This window comes from Trifolium pratense, linkage group LG4, assembly GCF_020283565.1.
Source record: "Trifolium pratense cultivar HEN17-A07 linkage group LG4, ARS_RC_1.1, whole genome shotgun sequence".
Taxonomy (NCBI): domain Eukaryota; kingdom Viridiplantae; phylum Streptophyta; class Magnoliopsida; order Fabales; family Fabaceae; genus Trifolium; species Trifolium pratense.
The window spans coordinates 18,145,267-18,171,949 of record NC_060062.1 but is presented as its reverse complement, the minus strand read 5'-3'; the positions used below and the strand labels follow the sequence as shown (position 1 = coordinate 18,171,949).

Sequence of the window (26,683 nt, the reverse complement as noted above, 5' to 3'; positions counted from 1 at the left end):
TAGACCAATCACCTATACTTCATTCCACAAGAATAATTAAACAAAGAAGAAAATTACAGTAATAAATGAGATTGATAAAATTGATTTTGAATCCAACAATTTTCATACTCTAATTTGAAGGAAAACACTCGACCAAAATCTACCTGCTAAGTCGACCACGTTAGCATTTGACAGTTGATATCTTAAAACCCCAAAACAGCTCACCTGCAAATCCAGAACTAAAAAGGGAAGAGGGGCAAATGAGTGCACCGCTACAGAAAAGCAAACAGCACTTTCATTCTTGACATATCAAAGATATGAAACCTAGTACAAAAACAATTTTAAAAATGTAACATTTTTTCCATTCTCGTTTTGGCACCAGGTAGTTTAAGACTCTTATGTGCATGCAAATGAGCAATGCCATATAAGCCAATTAAACCAAGAAAACATCGGAACTAGTTACCAACTGCATACACTTCTTGGGATCATCATTTGGCAGCCCAATATACCAGTCATGAGTGAGTTCCACCATCCACAGCTCCGCAAAAAATTTGTTTGTCCATTTCTGCTAGATTTTACCGTTTCCAACAGTAACATAACATAGCAACCAAAAAGTCACATCCCAAATGTTCTGTTGTAGATATCCCCAGAATTTGGCATCCGATATTTTGAATCATCATATCCTGGGTAAAACTTGTTCAATCCAAGTCTTTCATTCCTCAGAAGTTCAGCCACGCCAAGACCATTCCCACTCTGCACCCCATTCCACCCATTCCATTGGCCATTTGACAAGATTGCATTTGTAGACTGCTGCATAGACAACTGAGGGAAAGGGGCTAGGTTACTGACTTGAGATTGGTCTAACCTTGAAGAAATACCATATGAATCACCAAGTTGTGAAAAAGTATTCCCAAGTTCGGAAAATCTAAGGTTTTGCTGCTGTGCGAGAGATCTTTGCATCAGGAATTGTAGTCTGGCTTCATTGTCGAAGTAATTTAATTGTGGCATGAAATTTGATTGTATGTCCAGTGATTGGCTGTTTTGTGCACCTTGAAGTCTCCCCTTGCCAACTGCCAAAATAGCAGGATCCATAAATTCAATGTCACCTGTGCCACCAATATTTCCAGCTGAGAGTGTCTGATGTGAATTTCTCATAAAGGAAGAATTGTCAAGTAATGAATTCCCTGCCAAAAGGATAACAATTTTATTAAACCATTAAAAAAACATGTGAAAGTTATTAAAAAAATAAACAAAAAGAAACAACTAACCAGATGATAGGGAGTCAAAAGTCTGCTCTGATCTCTCGTGCGAAGAAAAACCAGGAGGTGGCAGCCTGCTTGGAATTGAAAATCCTGGCGGAGCTGATACTTGTGCTCTTGAAATAGCTGTCAACAATAGCAAAATTAAGGTATAAGATGAACTGAGACAACTGGAAGTGAAATAATACACCAGGCAACACATAAATTATAGGGAGGGCAAACATGTAGCCTAAACCTTTAACAGAATCAATCAAGTAACAGCTTCAGCAGTTGCAGTTGTAATGCTAATATGACACATTGGCAAATATTTCGTACAAAATAACCACACAATTTTGAATCCACTAACATACTATATACTTGAGCAACTGTTACTCAGCAGATCATAACTTACAAGCTCCTCAAAATAGTGAAAAAAATCTAGAGATTTTATACACAAGCACACTCGGTTTATTAAATTCACTTCCAGTGAAAACCTTTTTACTAGTCATTTACTTGATTCTTATATAGCCCCATGATGGCTTTTAATTTTGGACAAGGTTGACATCAATACTTTGTTAACATTCTCATTTATGCAACACTAAGTTTATTTTCCCATTCACTTTTTACCACCCAACATTCAGTTCCATACAGCATTGTAGTAGTTGTGCAGTAAAATTTTCCTATGGGTAGAGGTATATTTTATCATAAATCACACACTCAAGTCATTGCTCTGCTTCATTCACCCTACTTGGATCCTGGTTCGTATGTTCGTTTATCACTCCATTGCTTTGCATGATGGACCCAAGGTATTTGAAATGTGAAACTTTTGGTGTGAATGTTTGTCAGTTTTCACCTCTATATACCAGAATTTGCATGTCCTTTGCTAAACTTACATTCCATATATTATGTTTTACTTCTACCTGGGAAAAACTCAAAAGCCATGTGTTTCCATTGTTTGTCTCCATTGTTCTAGTGTTTCATTTATCCCAACTTAATTGTACTAAAACAACATCCACAAAAAAAAAAAAAAAATACACACCGCCTAGAAGCAACATAAAAATATAGGAAGTTAACCCTTGGTGCACAACTATAGTTACTGAATAATATTCTGTATTTACACCTTGTGTTCTGACACTATATGTGACTTGTGATACCATATCCCTGATTGCTCAGACATAAGCAATCTATACAGTTTTCTTCTCAAAAGACTAAATAAAACCTTTCATAAACTTTTCTAGGTACACAAACATATGTTTTTTCTACATCAATGAAACTCCTGTGCAGGTCTTTCTGAATCATCTATTAACTCTCCATCAATCTCTGTAGTATGTATTATGTATATGGCTCGCATGTCAATCACTCTGGCATTAAATCAAACTGATTTTCTGTGATGAGTTTCATATCTAAATCTCTACTCAATTACTCTGAAAACTTCTTAGTATGACTTGTATGTTTGATTCCTCTGTGATTTGTGAAGTTTTGTATGTCGCCTTTATTTTTAAAGATAGGGATCCAGTCATTTGCCATATTAATTGTGATGTGATTCCACTACGGTAGTTTTTAGTCTGAGTTGCAGAGGTGGTAACTTTGTGTAACTTTTTCATATATAATAATCTATATAACCAAACTTATATTTTACTAGTTTTATTAGATTTTATATGCTTTTGGTCCAAGCACAATTATCCTAGGGCTAGTTGAAAACAAGGAGCTAAACTGTCTCAAAAAGAGCCGCCACACTCAGCCTCCTCTTTGTTCTCTCACCTTCCATTTCTTTGAGTGAAAAAGTGCAATCATCTTCCTCTTTTTTACTCTAACGCTCATCCTTAATGAGCAATGGGTTGTAACTGTGTTTGTTTATTCTTCTTTTTCTGGTAGTGTGCTTGCGAAAGAGGCTTTTCAGTTTTTGTTCATTCTCCCTCTGCCTTGCAAAGAAAGCAAATCGGCACCGTCTTTTACTGTCTTTTCTTAAAAGTACAAAATAAAATCAAACTAAATGTGGTACAACCGCATGAACCATCGGTTTTGTCCGGTTTGTTCCCTGATTTTATAGAAGAGCAGTTTTCAGACTTATTCAAACCAGATGCAGGCCCGGTTCCCAGTTCAGCCGATTGAGCCAGCCGGTTCACTTTTCATTACCTTGGTCTCTTACCATTAGTCATTTTCTTCACGATACTTTCACCTCAAATGCTGAAATTCTCAATAGTATTAATAATTTAGATCCACTTCTCTAGTGTTTAGTCTGTTTGCACGGATGACCTTCGCTAAATATGGAATAACTTCCTATGTAACGTTTTTCTTGATGTCTTGCTCTGTAGCATATACATTTCCCTCTTCATCCTAAGTGAACTTCACCTAGTTGAAGTCTTTTTTTTCTTCCAACTTTAACAAGATTGTAGATACCTCTTGCCCTTCATTAGTATCTAAGGATTTATATTCACCTTCAAATAGTCTTGCTTTAGCATTGCTTACCACCGACTTATGGTCTGTTTGGGTGGGCGTTTTACCCATCCTTTTTGCGTCCCGAGGCATTTTTGCCATGACTTTCTAAAGCTAAAATTCCTAGCTTTTAAGAATTTGTATGTTTGGAGAGGTTTAAATGTGAAAACAAACGATGGCTTAGTATCTTTCTTAGCTACCTTATGTTTTGTGACCATGTTTTATATAACATTCTTTTAAACTTTTGATGCACATCATCCATCAACCAAGAATCTTTACCCTTTCATCCAATAACCGACTTTACTAGTATACTAGTATATATTTGTGTACTTTCTCAATCCCTTTAGTCACCTCATTTCACGTATTGTTAGCAAATATCCCAAATCCCACGTTTTTGGCTGAACCCTAAATCAAAGAGCCTTTTAGGATTGATTTTGGCACATTGAGCCCAAGTAGATCATAACCTTAAGGGCAAGCCAAACACAAAAATGCAAAAATCTTTTTTCCTTCGAAAAACAGAAGATCTTAAGAGCGTAATTATGTAATCAAATACCACAGAGAACAAAAATAATCAGATAGCAAACAATTCCATACATTCACCAACAGGATTTCAAAATTTGCAAAATACTCTCAATTTTAAAAGCAACGAATAAAATGTGATAGAAAATAATATAAAACCAAAATATGGATAAAATATTATAATGATGTTACGGAAGAAATTTTCTAAATATATTCTACTCAGCCCTCAGGCAAGCACCACACAAAAGCAATTACTGAAATGTCAAAAATTTAGCATAGGAACAGAGATGTCAACATTTGTCACTATCAATAATATAAAACCATAGGTACTGTGGCAGGTTCAGGGAAGATAGTCATACTCACCAGAAAGCTTATTGGAAGAAGCAATGGAATTAACACTGCCTATATTTTCAGCTTCCTCGAAGTTACTGGTAGGAAAGCCATTTGCAATTCCCAAATTATCCGTATATAAATCTCTTTCTGCCAGATTCTGGTTGAGTGTGTGGCTCTTGGGCTGTTGCTGGCTGACAGCATAAGACGGATGCACATCAAAATTTTGAATTTTAGACTCTTCCTGCCTTGCAAAAGAGAACCTCGACTGATTGTTACTTTGAACTTTCCAAGAACTAGATTTTTTTAAAGGACTTGGCTGGCTATCAGTATTGTCACCCAACAACTTCACTATGTTATGAGGTGATGTTAGGGAGTCATCCCAGGGATCAAAATCGATGGACAGAATGTTTGAGATAATGCTACTTTCTCCCTTATCAATTCCAGCATCACACCCAGCATTAACAGCATCACCAACTAACCTTCCGATACTTTGCATGTTTCTTTCATCATGAAGCAAACCATTAGAACTGCCACCGATCAATTTCTCAGGATAGCCATTACAGAACATGCTAGACGAATGTAAAATAGATTCATCTCGAACTCTATCATCAGAAGATAGAGAACCAGCATTTCCAGCAGTACATGGTTCACCATACTGCATTAGACTAGGGCTAGAAAGTTTAGATACATTAAGGAAATTTGTGGCCTGGGGTAAATAAGAAAGACAAACTTCTGGATCCTTAAGTCTTTGATTATCAAAAGATGTTACATCATCTTCGATATCAGCTGTATCTGATACTACTTGAGATTGAGAATTCAATATCGCTCCAAACTGTTCCTTTGGACTAAAAACCCCATTATCTGATGTGGAAGTTTTACCAACCACATTTGTTGTTATTGGGCCTTTAAATCTGTCAACATCATATTGCGATCCTTCTTGAATTTGAGATTTAGCCAAGACATTATCAAAAGGTGGGCTACTAGGTTTGTTTAAACCATATTGTTCATTTGAGGTACTTCTACCAATGTTAATTGAAGAGAACTCACTAGACAAATTCCGAATCACTTCATTGGTAGCAGACGCTGCTTCCTCAGGACCAGAGCTAAAAGAATGTCCAGTAATGTTAGTAGAATTTAATGTGTTTGCTATAGTACAATTGCCTCTATCACTATCCCGTGACAATGGTCGAGAAGACAGCTCGCTGTTCAAATTGACAGGCACAGGAGAAACATCACAAGCAGAAGTTTCTTCGCCTGCACTAGCCGGACCGTCCATGCTATTATTATATTGTTTAAAAGGTTTCGGCAATTCACTTTTCACCCTAGGTATTGTATTATGACTCCCATCACTCGATGGCGGCCTCCTTGAACCATCACAAGGTGCCACAGAAGCCTGAATTGTCCCTGTAACAGCAGTAGAAAATGCAAGTGTGCTATTGACTGTATCAGGTTTTGGCTTTGACAGAGATGGATAGGATAGACCTCCAACAGGGGACAGACAACTTGTAGCCTGTGTACCCCTAGCACACATAAAACATTGGAACCATAACTTCGTCAGATAAGTTCGACATTGAGGTTCAAATACAAAACTATCATGATACTTACCACGCAGTACTTGTGGGAAGAGGTACATGTCTCCCATTGATTCCATTTGGGGACGAACTTCTTACTGTATTTGTGGGAAGAGGTAAAGAGTTCTGCTCCATAATTAAAATAAAATGCATCAGTTTCTTTGTACTCAGCTGACAGAGGCAAAAATATATTTTGCTAGCAGAATAGCAATTAAAGATCAAAATTCGAATGAGCACTCAAAAGAGACAAACCAAAGCTAGAGCCAAAAATAGAGGTACTATAGGAACATGAAAAAGGGCTTACAGTTGGAGGACTTTTAACAATGGTCTTTTCTGTAGAATTGGTTGTGAAATCATCTAGAGGAGGAGGTAATACATTCCCTGATCGCCGTTGCATACTGTTTGTGGCACCAGTGATTTGTTGAACTCGACTTCTTCAAAATAACAAGAATATTAGTGTATATTGATTTAGAACTACATTCAGTTCAAGCAATTAAAATGTGCAAGTGGGAAAGCATAATCTGAAACAGAAACTACGATTTTGAATTAAAGTGAACTTCATCAAAACACAGAACTACAATTTTGAATTAAAGCAAAATGCATATCTTGGAGAGCTTATGGAAATAAACTGAAAACAACTAATGTCCATGTCATAAGTTGTTTCATAAATTCTCCCCAAACAGGGCCACGAGTGCTTATGTAAGTAGATAAGCTCAAATAAGTCAATCCAAACAGACTCTTCATTATATAATTAAATCATAATAAGTCTTAAATCAAAATTATAAGAACATTACCTAGTGTAAGCTGAAATTATTTCATCTTTTGTAAAGCTATCTTCTTGAGAGCCAATCTCATGCAGATATAGACAATCAGGGTTGATGCAAGGCTGATCATTGAGATTACTACTCAGTTAAAAGCTTAATAATTAAGGCACAATTCAAAAATCTTTAAAGACCTAATTTTCATACCGAATTTCGGAGCCATGCATGACAATATTTTGTGGTCCCAAAACAAGCCCTGAAATGTACAAACCAAAAACATTAATAAGCAAGACCAAGGACATGAGTCGTGTCAATAAAAGCAGATATTTGTACCTTAAAGGTCTACCCTCCAAAACAAATCCATGTACATTTTGAATACACCGAATTGCTTCATCTTCCTTTGAATAAGTAATATATCTGTGACAAAACCTTGATTAGAAACTGTAGCATTGATACTAAATATTAAATGTATTACACGATGGCAATCAAGCAAACTAATATAGCACTGCAGCTAGGAATAAGATGGAGAAAGGGACAGATCCCTCATTCCCTCCCCTTCGCATTTTTTTTTAAGCCCATACTATATATACTAATCTCCATGGAGAAATGGCATTTTTCCTTCTCTTAAACCAAGTTTTAAAAAAATGCATTTGAAGTGTTTTTGCTGGTCATACGCTTCCTTCCCCAAAGCTATATATACAGACTCCTAACTATCTCAATGACAACAAAAGAGAACAGTAAAGGGAATCTATTTAAAGTAGCAACCAATATGGCCAACTAACATAAAACAATAATGCCTATAAGGAAACAGCTATGCCACAAACATGAAGAATGTACTTACACACTGCAAGTTTCATTAGGAAACTGTTGAATGATACCAGCTGCCGTTCGTGACATTGACACTTTTAAGACCTTCCCATACTGACCAAAATACTCCCGATTGTGGAGAAGCTGCAAAAATGCTGATATGATTAAGGATTCTTTAAGGACAACCGACCGAAATATTCAAGGAGATAAAACAGAAACATTCAAATAATCGAAGAGTGGAGAAGGTAAAAGAAGTACATCTTCATCTGCCAAATTCAGAGGCAATCCGACTATGTAAACAAGGTTTCGCTGAATCACTCGCACACTACTGAGCTGCTTCCGCCCATCAGAAGATTTAGACTTCGCTTTCTGATTCTTCACCTTTTTCTCCATATTAATTTCACTCAGAAGTCTACAACACATATATATATTGACACACATTAAGAGAAGTAAAATATGAAATGGTCTACTTTGACCTTTGTATAAATAACTTGATAACTAAAAAGATCAAGAACTTATATTTTCCTTTCATAGCACTTCAAACATAAAAGCTTTAGCAATATTAACATTTCCAAGCCTACATAAATATGCTGTTAACAGACTGACCTTTCACACTTTGACGCCGTCCCAACGATCTTTTCCTTATCATAAGGAGAACGACATGCAGGGCATCGCCCATCAGTATCATCCTTCTCAGCCATGTCCATTATGTGGTGCCAACACCAGACACAGATCTGCAATCAAGTAGATATATGAAATTGACATTCATCATAATGAACCTTTGTGATAAAGGCACATGGTCAGGAAACAACTCATAGACAACAGCGCCTATATATGACTACATCATAAGCACAAGTAAATGTCCAAAAGATGAAGAAGTAAACCTTCACTTAACCACCTTATTTAAAGTTGAGAAAAAATAAAATTTCAACAGTACTAACTATCATGAAAAGCAATCAAAATAAACCTTAATAGTGGTTCAAAGGATCAAGATTCAATACAACTATACAAGAAATTGCGATGAACCAAAGAACAAGTGACAATTGAATAATAACATTAAAAAACCTCCAAAAAATTAGCTTCTCCATATAGATAGAATCAAACCTCATAACCACATCGACAAGGTTTCAACTGCTGATCTGTCAAATCCATCTCTTCGGCACATAGAGGACAAGTCCTTTCTCCTTCGTCACTCATGATTTCCCTTAACAAAAACTGAGTATACCATAAAACACAATGTCAAGAATATTTACACAAATCATAAACAATATGCAATATGCATCAGATATAAACCTGAATCGTCCTAAAAATATAAGCATGATTGATAAAAATAAAAGTAAAAGAATCCAAAACTCAGATGTGGCAGAGAAAATCATCACCCACCACTCAGTACAGCAAATTCACAATTAAGTGCAAATTCTTTATAAATTGTATAGCATTCACTTTAAGGATACTGATACTATGAGCAATATCCGATGAACAAATAATGCATTCAAAAATTGTTAAATTCCAATGCTAAACACAATGATAATAGCAGCAGCAGCAGCAGAAACAGAGAAGCAATATACAAATCAAGATAAACCCCTCACAACTCAACAGTCTTTTCCATTTTAACAGCAACATTTGATTGATAAACAAAATACACCAAATCTCATTCAAAAAAATTCAAGAACACATGAAATTCAGCAAACCTAAAGCATCACATATCAACTAAACAACCAACCAGAACCAAAAAAAAAATCATATCGAATCAAAAAATTCACAATCGAACAAAAAAATCAAAACCGATTACGCAACAATAACCGAACAGAAATCTATAATCTACAATGATTAAATCAGAATCCGAAATTAAAGATAAGAAATCGATGAAGTAAATAGCAAACGTAAATTCGGAATCAAATTAGGGATCCAAGAAAATAATCACGATGAATGAAGAAATTAGGGTTAGAAAAAATTGAGAGTCGAAGACTAACAGTGGTGAGATCGAGACGAAGACGAAACTGTGAGGAGGAGATTGTTTGAGAGAGAAAGCGCACGATAACACGAGAGAGAGAGAGAGAGAGAGAGAGAGAGAGAGAGAGAGAGAGAGAGAGAGAGAGAGAGACCACAGGGTGTCGTTTTAAAAGAGAGAGAAGGGTGGTGTTTTGGATGATGATGTTTTCGGGTTTTGGATCCTTTTTTTCTCCCTCTCTTTTTTATGTAACGAGGGAAATTTATAAATAACCTTCGATTTTTTGTTAATTACGGAGAATGCCATTTTGTCTTTTTATTGTATTTGGATTTTCTAACTTTCTCTCTCTTTTCTGCTTTGTCGAGCAACATAACTGGTTCTGTTTAGTTTTTTGATTCGCTGATGTACACGTGTGACTTGCTGTGATGTATGTCGGGGTTTAGATGTTTGACACGTGGTTTATTCTTCGATCCTGTGGTTTATTCTTTAAGCAAAAATAATCTAATAGAATCTAAGTGAAAATAATACAGTACACGCAAAAATAATTCCTATAAAATAGAAAAAAGTCAAATGTATTTTTGTTTTTTTTTTACCATACAAATGTATTTATTTGGTTGAAATTATGTGATTTTTTATTCAAGTAGTCTATTCTCTTTTACTACGGAGTATGGGTCTGTTTGTTTTAGATTTTTTATCAAAAGAATCTATTTTTTTATCTTACTTGTGTTTGTTTCAAATTTTTTCAAAATGAAAATATATTTTTAAAATGAGAATAGCTTTTATCAAAATTCATTTTTTTATTACTTTTCATCTCTCACCATCTTAAAAAAATAAATTTTTATGATTGTAAGCAAATTTTTATGATTATAAACAAACAGACCCTATATTTCATTTAGAAGAATAGATTAGAATTTTTTTAATCGTGGAATATAGTGAAACAATAGAAGTAATTATGTTAAGAAATCATATAATTTAATTTTAGTTGAATATTTGTGATATTTCAGAGGGGGGAAAATTACCATACTATTTCAAAAAATAAATGAATATTTTTTACCAAATTTTAGCGTCAATTCAAATCATAGAAACATATTTAGGGCTATTTGGTGGTCATGATAAGTCATCAGTCTCAATTTGACCGCTCATTAGTGGTTAGGATATTGATAGAATAAGATAAGATGAGTTGTCTTGTGGTGAGGATGACTCAATTCGTAAAAATATCGGAGTTCAAATTCTCTATTTATTTTATAGGGTTAAGCAGGGACGAATTCGGATATTGTATGCTGGTGTGACTAAATATAAAAGAAACTATGCACTAAATTATACTGAAAATAAAAAATTATATTGGTAATGCAATACATTTACAATGAAAATCAACAAATTCTGATTTGATTTTTGTCTTTCATTTTTGGTATATATAATATGGATTAAATAAGTTTTATCCCTATAAAATGATGATGATCTTCTAAGTTTAGTCCTTACTTAATTTTTATTAAATTTAGTCCCAAGAAAATTATCCCGCACTCTCAATTTTGGTCACTACTGTTAAATCAACGTGTATTTTTAAATGATTTTTTTCGTTGGTATGTTGAGAACATCATAAAATTTCTTCCAAAAAAAACCAAGCTCAAAATTTGATTTATAGGTTGTGATTTTTGTTATTTTTAACTTGAACTTTGTCATTTAAAAAATTCATATTTAATTCATATGATGTTAAAAAATTCTAAATTTTAGTAAATAAATGATGGTGGCTCTGCAAGTGAACAGAATCACAACCAAGTAATAAAGTGATAAGTTATCGTTCTCCACAAGGATTGTGCCAAAATTACTAGTTTTCGCTTAAGAATTTGAAAAGTAAAAGTGTTTTGCATTCGCTTTATTTGTTTGAAAGAGTTGTGCATAAAAATAAAGAGCGGGAAAGTAAAGGACAAATAATAATAAAAGGGTGTGTGTGTGTCCACACGGGGTGGTTAAGTGTTTTCTAATCCCTCTATTACTCCTGTTTGGTAGTTAGTTGTTAATTTTTTTTATTCCCCTCTATTAGGATTAGTCTTTATAAAATAGGTTCACGAGCACTCTTTGCCTATTTTTATTACAATCTGAGAAGAGCCTAGTATAGGTTTCCTTTACGTTGTTTATAATTATCATCACCTCAGTCGGTTCCACTTCTTCGTAGTTACTTATACTTAGGTATCCTTACCCTTAAGGCACAATGGTTTCACAAGTTGTCACATGTGCCTACACTAGTCCTCACCCTAACTCATGTAGAATTGATTGTTCTTATTATTAGCTTTAATCCTACGCTCAAACCACAAATACTAAATTTAATGGTCTCCTTAAGAGATTTGAATGTACGTCCTTTGTTCGGAACAATTAGCTTCGTTTCCTATGCGATATCCACTAATTTTCCTTAGAGTTTATTCTAATGTGATCAATATTAAAATAAAGAATAAAAACCGGACAATAAAAGGGTTTATGTAAGAACAATTGAATTTAACACCAAATTATACAATACCACATTCGTAAGGGAGTCCATCTATTCCACCTAACCTAGAAAAAATAAATTACAAAGACAATAAAGAAAAGAACCTTATTGGCCTTGGAGTTCCTTGGTCCTCCTTGCTTCCTTCTTAGAGTTCTCCTAACTTTAGAGTGAATATTGAATAGCTCTCAATATTTTGAAATGAATAATAGTGAAGGAGAATGATTCTATTTATAGTTTTTCAGCTGGATTTTGGGCTTTTCTGCGCGTCCATCGCACCCATCGTGGCCACGATGGCGTGTAATTTTGCCTCATCGTGGCCACGATGGATCGTATCGTGGTACGATAGAAGATCTTCTCCAGATTTTCTGTTTTCATCAACCGTCTTCATCGTGCCACGATGACAAGTCATCGTGGTACGATGGAAAAGATTTGTTGTCGATTTTCTTCAATTTAAACCGCCTTCTCATCGCGCCACGCTGGATCTCATCGTAGGTACGATGGTTGCACTGTTTATTACATTTTTTCCCTTTTTTATGTTTTTTCCACTTTTCTTACTTTTGGGCCAAGTAACTTCACTTTTCCAGGTATTTGCTTGCTTTTAGGCTTCAATTGCTATTAAAACTACCCTAAATTGCTACTAAAAATATCATATAATTGACTGTCATCAATAAACTATATATGATATTTTAAACAAGTTCCTTATAAATATCTTGAATTTTATTTTTAGTTCCTATAAAAAATTTCAATAATTTTTTGTCCTTAAATATTTTTTCTGTCATAACTTCTGATCTCTATTTTTAATTAACTTTTGTGTACTTTCACATTTTTTTTGGTGTGACCATTTTTTAATAATTTTTGGTCCTTAAACATTTTTTATTATTATATTACACATATAGTAAAAAGAAAATCCATGTTAGTATAAAAAAAAAAATCCATGTTTTTAATTGAAAAGAGTTGTATTTTTTTTTAGAAAAAAATAAATAAAAATTGTGCATTTTTTGTATTGATATATCTATACATATATATATATATATATATATATATATATATATATATATATATATATATATATATATATATATATATATATATATATATATATATATATATATATATATATATATATATAAAGAGGATACAAAAAAATTTGGTGTGGACTTTTCATAATATTAACAATACCTTTGACTTTTTTTTAACAGCAAAAATCTTTTATTAACAAACTTACCATAACATAAGACATGTTTTCAAGGTTTATTTCATAATTAATGTATCTGAACTATAAGAATTTTCCCAAAGCAAGTTGTGACGGGGATACTTGGTCTGTACTCATTCAGATTTCAACTCCTTCATACATTGCAATAGCAAGGACTGGGCTAAGGCCCAATACAAATGGCCCAACTATTAAAGATCTGATCCACATAATCACCACTCTTCACAACGAGTGAATAACTACTTAAGCAGCACACCGGGTACACTGTATGTACTCTTACAACAGTGAAACCATCCCTCCAATGCACATAGACCGTTAAATTAATCTCAACGGACCCCCACATTCCTCGATGGAAATCACAAAGGTGGTTACAATGGTCTTACCTATTTAAGCACAAACACAATTTGCGCCAATTTACGATTCAAACGTTTTCTAGTTTCACTCCACCTTAATTTCATACTAACTTGAGTTTTAGAGTGCTAACCTGTTTTGTAGGTACATTTTTCACCATAAACCACTTCCTTGGAAATCACAAAGGTGGTTACAATGGTCTTACCTATTTAAGCACAAACACAATTTGCGCCAATTTACGATTCAAACGTTTTCTAGTTTCACTCCACCTTAATTTCATACTAACTTAAGTTTTAGAGTGCTAACCTGTTTTGTAGGTACATTTTTCACCATAAACCACTTCCTTGAGAACATGTAACCACAATACAAGACTCAAGCCTCACCATTAGAGTTATCCAGTTTTGCCTCGTTCAAAGCAAAAATCAATAGTAGTTCAAACATTTTATATCACCTAAAACTATTATGATTTTATAACCGATTCAAAATTTCTTTTATAATCAATATAAAAAATGCTACAACAGTGTAAAGATCGAGAAACAATAAAATTACAAAATACATAGAATTAGCGAATAAGATCAATCATAAATAATATATTTACTTACAGTTACAAAATTCATCCTTGCTATTCTAAAAAAATTAATTGAAGTATTCATGTTTACAAATGTAGTATATGCATAACAAATTTTCTATATAATAACACTATTAAATGGAATCTCCGTAAAGTTTGCTATCTCGTTTAAGAAAATTCTTGAACCACAATCCAGATTGTTTTTGATGTCTTTTTAAACCATTTTTGTAATCTATAAAGGTCATTCCAAATCTCACGGTGTATCCCATATGCCATTCAAAATTGTCCAACAAAGACCATGCAAAGTATCCCTTTACATTCGCACCATCCCTATATTTATATTGAAGTGCAGATAAAAATGTTAAATTTCATAAAAGAATATGAAATAGAGTGATATTTAGATATCTCAATAAATAACTTACTCAATCGCTTTTCTAAGATAGACGAGATGACGATAATGATAGTCAATTCTATAAGTATCAATGAGAGACTCCTCAAGTGATAGCGATGGATCTTCATACTCATTTATACCTACACATTAGGAAAATGCATATTATCATTCATATTTTTCAATATGTAATGAAAATAATATCCTACATAGACATGTAATATACATAATAAGTAAATTGATTTTTAGTGTATTATGTTTATAACTTTCTCATATTAACATTTGGGGGTATGAAAAGATGAAAATAATATGGTGATTTGCGTACCATTTTCTGTGATATAAATCAAAGGGTTGTTGTATTTTTCTTTAGCGTATACTAGGAAGTCTCGAATTCCTCTCGGATAAACATATAACCAATCTGAAGCAACCTGAAAGTAATTAAATAGAACAAGTTTGTTAATTTATTATTCACAAAATCATACAAAACTTGTAAAAACACTTGCATGGAAAAACACATACGTTTAAGCCAATGGATTTTCCATCACGTTCGACTGCAATAAAAAAAAAGTCATTATTTACATTGAAATGACACAATTATATGCTTAATATAAAATGTTAGTAGGAAGACACACTTACATGAATAACTTGAAAGAGAATCTGTTAAGTAGTTAGCATTAGCATTTCTTAGTTGAGGCGCATCAGAGGCGTAACAAGAAGAGTAATAGTTTACGCCTATAAAATCATATGAGCCATTAACTAGTCTAGTTTGTTCTTTGGTAAACTTTGGTAATCTTGATCCGACCAAGGCTCGCATGCTTTTTGGATAATCTCCATTTGTTAAGGGATCCATAAACCTACGATAAAAAAGTAAATGAAATTCATTACTATATATCTACCAATAATAATTTAGATGGTATACATCTATTATTTCACTTTAACTTAATTATATAAATAAAATTTTGTAATTTTTATTTTGCTTAAAAAATATGTAGAAGTACTTACCATCCAAACATAAACTCTGTAGTTCTTTCAGCAGCCTTTTGATCAAGTTTGTTATTTGAGAGCGGCACGAACCAATTAATAACTAATGTTATACCTATTAAACCCTTTTGAGAGACCTGCACCCACAATTTTTTTTTGTTTATTACATACCATTCCAAAGTCAATGTTAGAAAATAAATAAATAAATATACATTTTATCATAAGTAAATTTATCCTTTTATATCATCTCTTGAGCCTCTATGCCCCCAATGTTCAATAACCCAAAAAACAATTAATATATCGTATATGTATATTATAATTTGTCAATAAGTAACAAACCTGATATTTGGTTTTATACACATTAACAACTGCTGCATGAGCTAGCAGTTGATAGTGTGCAACTAAATAAGGTTCTGTTCCTGAATCACCACCAATGCATTTTGGGTTCATCCAAGAAGAGCATCGACCTGGAGCCATATCGCCATTTGTATACCCATCACGACAGAAAGTCCATGGTTCATTTAAAGTTATCCAATGTTTTACCCTATCTCCAAATGTTTTAAAGCAAAGTTCTGCATAGTCTTGAAAGTCTTTTCTATAATTTAAAATACATAAAGATAAAATGAGAATTATTTTTATAACTATTTTAACTTTTTCAAGTGGAAATTTTCAATTCAATCACTTACATGATGAGAGGGCTTAAGAAGCCACCATATTCATCTTCTAGAGATTGAGGAAGATCCCAATGAAAAAGAGTTACAAATGGTTGTAAACCTGCGATTGTTTTGACATAAAATTACTATATTAATTATTATCATTAACAACATGATGAGAAGATGCAAACATATATTCCTTCCGTCACTTTTTATAAGACTTAATTTGACAAAACACGGGTATTAAAAAAGTTGGTTTCAGTATTAATTTGTTGATAAATTATATTGATTTTTCATGTTTATCCTTAATAATGATTTTCTTATAATTAATTGCGATGCTTGTAGAGAAATAGAGTAAGTGGAAGGATTTAATGGTATTAAAAAAAATGTAAAGTAAATAAGGGTAATTTTGTAAAAAAAAATAATTAATGTCATTGATAATTGTAAAAAAGTCTTATAAAAATCAGGTCTTGTAAAAAGGGACGGAGAAATTATAATAATAATAATAATAATAAAAAATTCAATAAATGAAATTGGTGTTTGTATTCTCACCATTTGCCACCAATTCATCAATGAGGTTGTTGTAATAGTCAATTCCTTCTTGATTTATTCCTCCACTTAATTTTCCATCTACATTAACAAAATTATATAAAAAATTTAAATGGTTAATCAAGGAGAAATCTAAATAATGGGTCAAGTTCATAAATATGATTGATATATAAATTTGACTTACTTGGGAGTATTCTAGACCAAGATATGGAAAATCTATATGCATCCAAGTTCATATTCTTCATAAGTGCAACATCCTCCTTATAGCGATGATAAGAGTCAACCGCAATGTCTCCACTTTTCCCATCCTTGATTCTTTCTACATTTCCATAATCACAAAGAAAAATTAGTATAATTCAGTTTGTAACGACATTACATTTTATAGGTAAGAGTTGGAGTTCGATTCTGAACATTTCACTTCTTCATCTTAAAATATGAATTTTTTGCCACTAGACCATTCGACAAAATAAAAATAATAAACTAAGAATTAGAAAGGGTGAATGAAATCATTATAACAAACCTGAAGAATTATGAGTGAAGGTATCCCATATACTTGGTCCTCTTCCGCCTTCACTTGCTGCACCTTCATATTGGTATGCAGAAGATGCTGTACCAAATATAAACCCTTGAGGGAAAGAGTTTCTATTCAGTGAACCTATTTGTTGTGCAGTATGAATTATTTCACCTTTTGTTATAGTAATGATGAATGTTAAGAGTGAAAATATGAAATATTTCATGCTTAATAATATTGCCATATCTTATTAATTTGCTTCTATATATCTTATCTTATTTTTATGAGAGAAAGAAACAATGCTTAATTGGTTGTATATATTTTTTTTTTATGAGAGAATGGATTGCTTAATTCACTTAATCACGTTTTTGTGGATTATGATGCAAATGCTAATGCAAACGTGTAGGGTTTTTATATGAGAAAGAAAAAGTTGGTGGGTACAGTGTAACTGCCATTTTTCTAGTCAACAAATATAGTCAGTCAATACCGGCGCTGTTTCTGTATGACTGACCAATTATAGCTTTTTTTTAGGCACTGACCAATTATATTATAGCTAAGATTATTTGTGTTTTTTTTTTTTTTTGGTTACAAGCTAAGATTATTTGTGTGATCATTGATCAATCACACAATATATATTTATAACATATCAAAAGAAAATTAAATGATTTAACTTGAGAAAAAAAAATGATTTAATGGATATTATTTCTTTATAAATTTGAATTATTTTTGTACAAAAAAAATTGAAATATTTGTGCCTTTTTATATATTGAAATGTAAGATATCTAACAACTAACTTTTTCGTTTGAATTGACTTACTTTTTAACCTTATGAAAAATAGTTTATATTAATTCATAAGTTCTTGTAAAAAAAAAGTTCTTATTAACAAATATTGTATTTTCATAAGTTGTTTTTTTATACACTACCTTCACAATCATATGAATAAAACATAAGAACTTATCTATCTATTTGCATAAACTAAAAAATAAGGCAATTCAAATGGCCCTTAAATTCTCACGATATCAAATTTTGAACAACATTATTAACTCATATGACAAAAAAAAAATAGTAACGTTTACTTATAATTTATTTTGATAAGCTAATATTTTTTTTTGTTTAAAATGAGTTGAGATCGAACCCATGACTTATAACGTACTACCCAAATAAGACCAAACTTAGTGGTTTGATAAACTAATATTTAAATTAGCTTATATAGCTTAAAGCTCATAGTTTTTTTTTCTCATATTTATAAGTTAAGTTAAACTTTTAATTTTCACAAACACTAAAAATATTTTAACAAATATAAATTATCGTTTTTTTACGATAAATTGATGTGTTTTCATTATGTAGTTTGCATTTTTTTTTAATTAAATAGAGCTTGCAATATTGACCTATCCTAATCCTAATAATAAATTGTCATACACTCAAATCCCTTCTCCACCAATCGTTTTCTCATTTAGAATAAAGAGGTGGTAAAGATATTTGCTACCACAAAAATAAGATCTGACAGTTTTTTTGACCAAAAAGATATTTTTCTTAAAGGACCAAAAAGTATTTAATTTATATTTCTATGACTCAACTCCTCCAAAAATTTCAATTTTCCACTCAACTCTCGTATGTTGTGAAATCTCCAATATTGACCAAGAATTATATAATGTATCTTATCCTAATTCATCCACTACTCCATTGATCCTTAATTAATTAGGATATGTTTTTACATTTTTACACTTACTTTATTTAATGAAAGTACAATTCATTTAATACATGCATTTGGTTTTAGTAAGGGCAGAAAATGAAAAACATCATTAATTATGATCCGTCACAAACCTGAAAAATGGATGATACGACACTGATAGTTGCTATGTATATACTTTGTTTGGTGTTTAGCTTGTTGTCGTTGATGGTACGTTAGACTTGGAAAAGATAGGGTAGTCAGCGCACACGTCGACGATCAAGTCAATAAGTGGGAAAAATTTAGGGTTAGATATTGCATACTTGATGTAGTCTTGTGCAGACCTCATATAAGGCCTAAAATATTCTTCTACCCTTGTGATTGTGACAAGTACGCTGATAGCAGGGCAACAGTGTTAGTCGCTTCACGTGTCCCTGTGAAGCGGTAATCTCCTATGATCAGAGTGTGTTCATCGTATAGTTTGTGTTGCTATTTTGTGGGTCGGGTGACCTGGTCCAACACGCAGAGATGGGCCCTTGGACCATTCCGAAACAAATTGTATCTTGGTTTTATAAAATAACCAAAAAATTGGAACAAAAATAAAATGCTTAAAAAAAATCAAAGATTAGGGACACATGAAGTATTTGAAAGAATTATGAGTGATTTATTCAACAACTTGAGAATTAACCATATGTAATTAAATTTCTAAGTGGTATTCACAAACTAAGTTTTACTCTTGTAAATTTATTTGTGACTAATTTTCATTGCTTGTCGAATAAATTAACATTGATTAATTCTTCATTGGTTTGGTTCAAAGATTTCTTTTTCTTTTTCAAAAAGTACAAGAAATAAGAACATATCCTGTCAAAAAAGAAATAAGAACATATATAGTAGAGAGGTTTTTCAATGGACTCAACCTGTGTGACCATGCATGCATGAGAGCAGCCTGCTACTGCTGCTGTCTCGCTGTTCTACGGCCAAACTCCTGCTTCATCACCTCAGCGCATTTGCACAAGATTTTATTTTATTTTTTTTATATCAAAGAGGGCCTAAGCCCAATCATTTGCACAAGATTTTAGTAATATTGTGATATTCCAAAAAGGAATTTTTTTTTCTACCCCTACATTTATCCTTATACCCCAACAATTTTTCAAAAATGCCCACTCTACCCTTATTTTACTCTATTGCAAAAAAAATATTTGTCCTTTTATAACTTTTCCGGTAGATTGGTTCTGCAAGACTGTTCCAGAACGTATTTATCTTTCCGGTATGTTAATTTTACCGGCACACTTTAAAAAAGTGTTCCTGTTTAAAGAGTGTGCAGAATCCTTTCTAATTACATACTGGAACACTTTTGATAAGTGTGCCGGTATTATAAAATTGTTCCGGTATTATAGTAAAACTCATAATTGTATAATGTAAACTTGTGTGTCCTGTTACCTTTAAGAGCCATCGAAGATGCCAATAATTGAGCAAATGGAACCTCAGGAGACGACAGTGTTGTCATCTGTACATATTCAAGTGGAGGAGTAAAATTAGCAGTTGTTCAGTCGTGAAGTTGGAAAATACCGGTGAAACTAACTGCGTCTCATAGGCATATGGACTTATAGTAAAAATCGATGCAGGGCCACAAGTAGAGTAAGCATTGACAGAGAGAGAACTGAGTGAAAGTCACCCAGCCGCCGGTGAGTGAGTCGAAGATGGCGGATCAGATTGGAGAAAAATGCAAGAGACGACGGAGGTGCGATGAAAGGCATTCAATGGCAGGTGAAGGATTTGGTGCGTCATTAGCTACTGAAACTGTCGATGGAACAGGTTCATGAACAAGGACAACATGACATATTCGCTTGCTGGTTTTATTATGAGATCCAAAGCAAGTCGACAAGCTAAAGCAGCTTCCCCATCATTTTTTCTGCGGTTCAAAGAAGCAATTGCAAGGCAAAAGTTAAAAACATGATGGAACATTTTTACCGGCACACTTTTTGTTCCGGTTTGAAAAGTTTGCAGAAAATCCTTTCTAATTACATATCAGAACACTTTTGATAAGTGTGCTGGTATTATAAAATGCACAGTATATCGACACACTTTGAAAAAGTGTTCCGGTAGGAAAATTTAAAAGAAACGTAAAAAATATACCGGTACACTTTGAAAAAGTGTTCCGGTTTGAAATCCTTACCGGTATTTTTTTTCAAGTTTGCCGGTATGAATATGTATACCAGCACACTCACATGAAAGTGTTCCAGTATGAATATTCATATCGGCAAACTTGGAAAAAGAGTATTGATAACGATTTCAAAGTGTACCGATATGAATTTTTTCACTTACTCTATCTTTTTCCCTAACTCACACCGGCACACTTTTTCTTAGTAGTGTAGAAGATGATTTTTTTTTTTTTTACAGTTTTACCTTATATATGAGAGCAAATTTATCATTTCAATTTAATTTGTTGGGGTAAAGTGATAAATGTAGGGATAGGAAAAAAAATATCTCCAAAAAGATAACTTCCAAAACTATGTTTGAAGGAAATAATTTTTGACAGGATCAGAGGAGATTGTCTTGCTATAGAGAACCCTGGGAAGCTAAGTATATATAGATGGTTTGGATGAATGTAATTAAAACTATCTTCTTGAATAGAGTCGGCCCAACATATATTATTTGGTTTAAAGCGAACATTAAAATAAGACCTTTAATTTATTTTAATTTTTGAAAATTTAATTTTATAAAAGTATTGATTATCTATATTTATTTCTCAAAAAAAATAAATTATGTTGTGTCCAAAAATAAAATAAATTATATTTTTAAATAATTAAACACAATAATAATAATAATCGTATCACTAAAATATGAACTAGCAAAAAAACAAACACGATTGCACTTTATTTTATGTATGTTTTATTGTATAAGTTTAATTTAATGTTTGTTTTTATTTCAAAATATCTATATTAATTTTTTTAATTTAAGATTCAATATTCATATTATATAATATTAAATTTAAACCCACTTGAGGTTGGTCTAGTGGTGTTGGCTTGGGTTCATGGAGTATGCTCCTCTCAAGGTCTCAGGTTCGATTTCCCTTGGTGACAATTTCGGTGAGCTAAGTCCATACAAAGCAAAAAAAAAGTTGGCTTTAAATGGCCCCCTCAAATGGACGGTGAGATTGGTCCCCTTGAATTAGTCGGTCATAAAGTCGGATATATACCAAGTTTTTTAAAAAAAAAATATTAAATTTAAGTTGAAAAACAACTTTATTTTTAAGAGAAAATTTAAATAAAACTACTATCCAAAGTAGAAGCCACAGGATTGTTCCAATTCTCTTTCACATACAACCAAATTGGTATCCAACTCACTATTCCAATGGAAATTCCAAACCAAATTATCCAATTGACCCATATTAGCAACTATGGCAAATTTATCTGCGGATATGGCGTAAAGACCAGGAAAAATATCCTTTAGCACCTATGAAACACGGACACATACATAGATATCGGACACTGACACATCGACACCGATAATATCTTAAGAAAATAACATAATTCAGTGTAATCATTAGTGTTGGTATCATGTCAGTGTACTGGACATGCCTAATTAGAGGAGTGTTTGTACTTCATTTCATACCTCAGCACACAATATGAATATCAACTCTATTTGTGATTTTAGGGATGAGAGAACCGTACCTGAACCTTCTCATTTCATACCTCGCCCTAAACCTTCTCATTTATTTACATTTCATGAAGTTATGTCTTCCTCACTTTAAGTTTATTTTCAGGGATAAGTTCGGCCACAGACCAATTTGATAGTACAATGGCTCACGATCAGCCCGAATAAAGATAAGTATTCCTAAAGTTACGATTTTAGTTATAGTGTAGGTTCGTTTAAAGATAAAATACTCATTCACATTCCATATTTTCGTAGGAATTCGCAAGTAAGATGATCCGTGCAAGCATCTCAGGACGGGCGAAGACTCAACTCTTTACTACCACGTAGCAAAGACTTGGGGGGCAACTGTTCTGGATCGGCTAAAAGCCCAACATACGATAATGCCCATCAAAATAGGATAAGCATAAGCAAGTGGCAACGCGACCACGAAGAGCATACAAACGAGCACAGACTAAAGGTGAAGAGTCTAAATCGTCCTCAAGTTCTCGTACGAAAGGACAATACAAGTGCTATCAGTGGCAGATCCACTCCACATGGGGGACCCCATGGTACTGTAAACCCTAATATCCTCTCATATATAAAGGCTCATACATCGATCCCTAAGGATGACATTCTGCGCCTCCATTTACACTCTTAAAACCTTTTTCATATACTGGCTTGAGCATTGGAGTGCTAACAAGACTGCATGCACTAGTGCAGAAAGGGGATTCCACTACCGGCCAAATAGGGATTCCACTACTGGCCGCGGCCGGTAGTAAACACACTCGTCGTTGTAAGTCAATACTTTCCACGACGGGTCTTTTTATACCCGTCGTGGTATGTCAGGTTTCTACTGTATTATTAATTAAATTTATGAGGATTCCACGACGGTTTTTACAAATACCGGTAGTGGTATGTATGAGATTCCACTACGGGTATTTTCAATATCCGTAGTGGTATGTATGGTTTTCATTTTTTTTTTTTTAGAGTCTGGGATTCCACTACCGGTATTTGTAAATACCGGTAGTGGTATGTATAGTTTTCATTTTTTTTTTTTTAGAGTCTGGGATTCCACTACCGGTATTTACAAATACCGGTAGTGGTATGTATGGTTTTCATTTTTTTTTTTTTTAGAATCTGGGATTCCACTACCGGTATTTGTAAATACCGGTAGTGGTATGTATGCTATTCCATTTTTTTTTTTAGAATTGAGGATTCCACTACGGGTAATTACAAATACCCGTAGTGGTATGTTAGTTTTCACTACTGATTGTTATAAATATCAGTAGTGGTATGTTAGTTTTTTTTTTTTTTTTTTTTCGTTTTTTTGTAGCTTCCTGTGCCTGCATATTAATATGAAAAATCAAAACTCTAGAACAGTATGCACATCCTAAAATACCAATTCCATCACCTGATAAACAGTCCTAAAATACCAATTCCTAAAATACCAATCCTAAAATACCAATTCCTAAAATACCAATTCTAAAATACCAATCCTTCATAAAATACCAATTCCATCACAAAAATACCAATTCTAATACCAATTCCTTCATAAAACCATCCTAAAATAGTCCAAAACAGTGAGATGCACATCCGAGCCAAAATACCAATTCATAGCCTATAGCTTCTATGTTTTGAAATAGAATCGGTACCTGTAGATGAGACCGTGATTGAACCTTCTAACTTCAAACAAAGATGACAACACCAAAAAAGAGCAACACCAGCCCCTGCACAGCACAAGCAACACGCAGGAGCAGCAATCACCGCCTAACGCAGGAGCAGCAATCACCGCCTAACACAGCAACCCCTGCACAGCACAAGCATTGATAATTTTATAAATATGTTTATACAACTTAGTTAATATCAAAACAAGTTGTATGTTTATACAATTGGCCATAAATATTGACCCCTGCCCATGGCCAAGTTGTATGTTTTCTTGAAGCCGAAGCTGAAGGGTATTTGCAAGAAAAAAGATCCCATCTTATAAGGCTATGTGGTGAAGCTGAAGGGTATTTGGAGAGACACTACTCAGCTATCTTAGGCTCATACCAAAACCCTCTTGACCATCTCCATATTTTCCCTTACTATTCTAACTACATCAAACTTGGTCACCTTGAGTAAGTATATTATATGGCAGAGATATTAAGCACTATTCTAACTCCATATTTTCACTCCTTAGCCAACCTTGAATATATTAAGCACTATAACTTGAGTGACTTCTATATACCTTGAATATATTAAGCACAAGGTTAACATGAGTGACTTCTATATACTTGCTTATACCTAACACCCTCATGTGCAGCAACATAACGAATTTTGAATCACACTTTGACATTAAAACATGGCTTGGTTATTTGAATTTTCTTGCCTATTTGGAGTTTAGCTTCAACAATAAAATCTGATATAATAGCAGCAAAATAGCAGCAAAACATGGCTTGGTTTAAAACATTACATATCATCTATGAAGTAAAAAATAATCAAAATAGCAGCAAAATAAATATCATAAACAGAAATGACCATATATCTTTTTACTTTTCATTAAATCTCATGCTAAAGTGACCTACACAGACCTACACAGACTTCCAAATCTCATGCAAATTTGTATTTTTATATTGACATTCTCATCATCAAGCCATCAAGCAGAAGAAGAATGAAAACCCACACAAAAAAACACAGACCCACACAGAAATGAACATCACAGACCCACGAAAACGACGTGAATGAAAACGAATGAAAACCCAAGCGAATGAAAACGAATGAACAAGAATGAAAATGAATGAAAACGAAAACGAATGAAATTTGGAGGAAGTTTGATTTATTCATACCTTTACCGAATAAAAACGAAGAAATTTGGAGGCGATTCAAGCATTCTAGGGTTTGGAGAATGAAACCGAATGAAATTGGAGAGATTGGAGAATGGAGAATGGAGAATGGAGAGATTGGAGAATGATTGGGAAATTGGAGTGTTTGATTTGAAGAACTTGGGACGATTTGGAAGAACTTGGGACGATTGAGAATGGAGAGTTTGCAGTGGGAGGGAGATTGAACGCGTATGAAAATTGGGAATGAAAATGACAATATGAAAAATATAATAACACTATTAGGATTCCACTACCGGTGAATCCTAGATCGGTAGTGAAAAGTGGGAATATGAAAAAAATAATAACACTATTAGGATTCCACTACCGGTGAATCCTAGATCGGTAGTGGAAGATAATTAAAACAAATTTGTACGTAATTACGACATTGCCACCGTGTCTACTTTCCACTACGGATTTAGCAAAGCCGGTAGTGAAATCCCTTGTCTCTGAACTTTCCACTACCGTTTTAAAAATATCAGTAGTGGAATCCTTTGGTCAAATGTATTTCACTACTGGTATTCACATACCGGTAGTGGTATCTCCAAACCAAAAGTCATTTTTCTACTAGTGATGTACCCTTCCCCCAACAAACCAAGGCCGGAATCAACACTCTACCTCTAGCTAAAACGTCGTTATTCAGAAGTCGACTCAACCAGCTCAACCATTTCTAAACGCCTAATTCACATACAAGTATTTTAGTACTTATTTATCATTTTATTAGTATGAGATATTGCATTAATAAATTGTTTCTTTCTCAGAGGTTTAATTAAATTACTACTTATTAGTTCAATTTAATTAATTTATTGTTACTTTTTCATACGTTTCAAATATAAACTATGATTGTCGTTCCTTAATAATAATATTTGTCATTAATCTCAATAATACCAGTTAGACTTGATGTTATATATTTTCAATTAGTTAAATCAATTTATTTTTGAAAGGTAATTAGTTAAATCTAGGCTTAACTACACATTTGATCCATTATGTTTATTTTAAGTTACAATTTGGTCTCTTTACATTTAAAACGTATAAAATTGGTTCTTACGTTTTTACCATTTGCATTAGTTAGTCATTTTCGTCAGTTTTGTCATATGTGGCAACCAGTTTGCATATGTGGACACACTGACACGTGTATAGTTCAAACGGTGTTAGTGACAAAATTAACGGAAATGACTCAATTGAAACCTAATGGAAACGTAAGAGACCAAATTGATATTTTTTAAACGTAA

At 33.1% G+C, this 26,683-nt stretch overlaps 2 protein-coding genes, 1 long non-coding RNA gene and 1 pseudogene across 6 annotated transcripts; all 4 read right to left on the bottom strand.

Annotated features, from left to right (window-relative positions):
- Positions 1–36: 36 nt before the first annotated feature.
- Positions 37–9,813, bottom strand: LOC123919816. Of its 4 annotated transcripts, none has more exons than XM_045971822.1 (14): positions 9,749–9,797; positions 9,618–9,714; positions 8,749–8,859; positions 8,251–8,378; positions 7,903–8,056; positions 7,679–7,788; positions 7,171–7,254; positions 7,045–7,093; positions 6,871–6,962; positions 6,381–6,510; positions 6,111–6,202; positions 4,536–6,025; positions 1,248–1,364; positions 37–1,163 (listed from the first exon to the last, which is right to left on the bottom strand). In XM_045971822.1, the coding sequence occupies exons 3-14, from the start codon at positions 8,839–8,841 to the stop codon at positions 595–597; spliced, it is 3,108 nt and encodes a 1,035-aa protein (XP_045827778.1). In that variant the 5' UTR covers positions 8,842–8,859; positions 9,618–9,714; positions 9,749–9,797; the 3' UTR covers positions 37–594. The 4 variants fall into 4 exon arrangements, with proteins under 4 accessions (XP_045827778.1, XP_045827779.1, XP_045827780.1 ...); XM_045971823.1 differs by having other exon boundaries at positions 9,618–9,718; positions 9,749–9,785; XM_045971824.1 differs by having other exon boundaries at positions 9,618–9,706; positions 9,749–9,773.
- Positions 9,814–14,104: 4,291 nt separating this feature from the next.
- On the bottom strand, positions 14,105–17,672 carry LOC123924733 (beta-glucosidase 24-like). The gene is made up of 11 exons (XM_045977700.1): positions 17,298–17,672; positions 16,962–17,096; positions 16,781–16,858; positions 16,262–16,349; positions 15,915–16,170; positions 15,597–15,712; positions 15,231–15,448; positions 15,114–15,145; positions 14,920–15,022; positions 14,629–14,737; positions 14,105–14,536 (listed from the first exon to the last, which is right to left on the bottom strand). The coding sequence occupies exons 1-11, from the start codon at positions 17,530–17,532 to the stop codon at positions 14,341–14,343; spliced, it is 1,566 nt and encodes a 521-aa protein (XP_045833656.1). The 5' UTR covers positions 17,533–17,672; the 3' UTR covers positions 14,105–14,340.
- A 2,657-nt stretch (positions 17,673–20,329) lies between these two features.
- Positions 20,330–22,347, bottom strand: LOC123922207 (annotated as a pseudogene).
- Positions 22,348–24,244: 1,897 nt separating this feature from the next.
- Positions 24,245–25,784, bottom strand: LOC123923367. Its single transcript, XR_006814370.1, has 2 exons — positions 25,419–25,784; positions 24,245–24,400 (listed from the first exon to the last, which is right to left on the bottom strand). It is a non-coding gene; the product is annotated as an uncharacterized LOC123923367 (long non-coding RNA).
- Between the last annotated feature and the right edge of the window lie 899 nt (positions 25,785–26,683).

Bases quoted from the DNA above. Each gene is read 5' to 3' on its own strand.
- LOC123919816 (XM_045971822.1), bottom strand. From the start codon at position 8,841: ATGAGTGACGAAGGAGAAAGGACTTGTCCTCTATGTGCCGAAGAGATG. The intron at 6,203-6,380 runs GTAAGCCCTTTT...ATTATGGAGCAG, and splicing joins TTGTTAAAAGTCCTCCAACT to AACTCTTTACCTCTTCCCAC. The intron at 1,365-4,535 runs GTGAGTATGACT...TATTGTTGACAG, and splicing joins TTCTTCCAATAAGCTTTCTG to CTATTTCAAGAGCACAAGTA.
- LOC123924733 (XM_045977700.1), bottom strand. From the start codon at position 17,532: ATGGCAATATTATTAAGCATGAAATATTTCATATTTTCACTCTTAACA. The intron at 16,859-16,961 runs GTAAGTCAAATT...TTGTTAATGTAG, and splicing joins TTGGTCTAGAATACTCCCAA to ATGGAAAATTAAGTGGAGGA. The intron at 15,146-15,230 runs GTAAGTGTGTCT...TTTTTATTGCAG, and splicing joins TTCTCTTTCAAGTTATTCAT to TCGAACGTGATGGAAAATCC.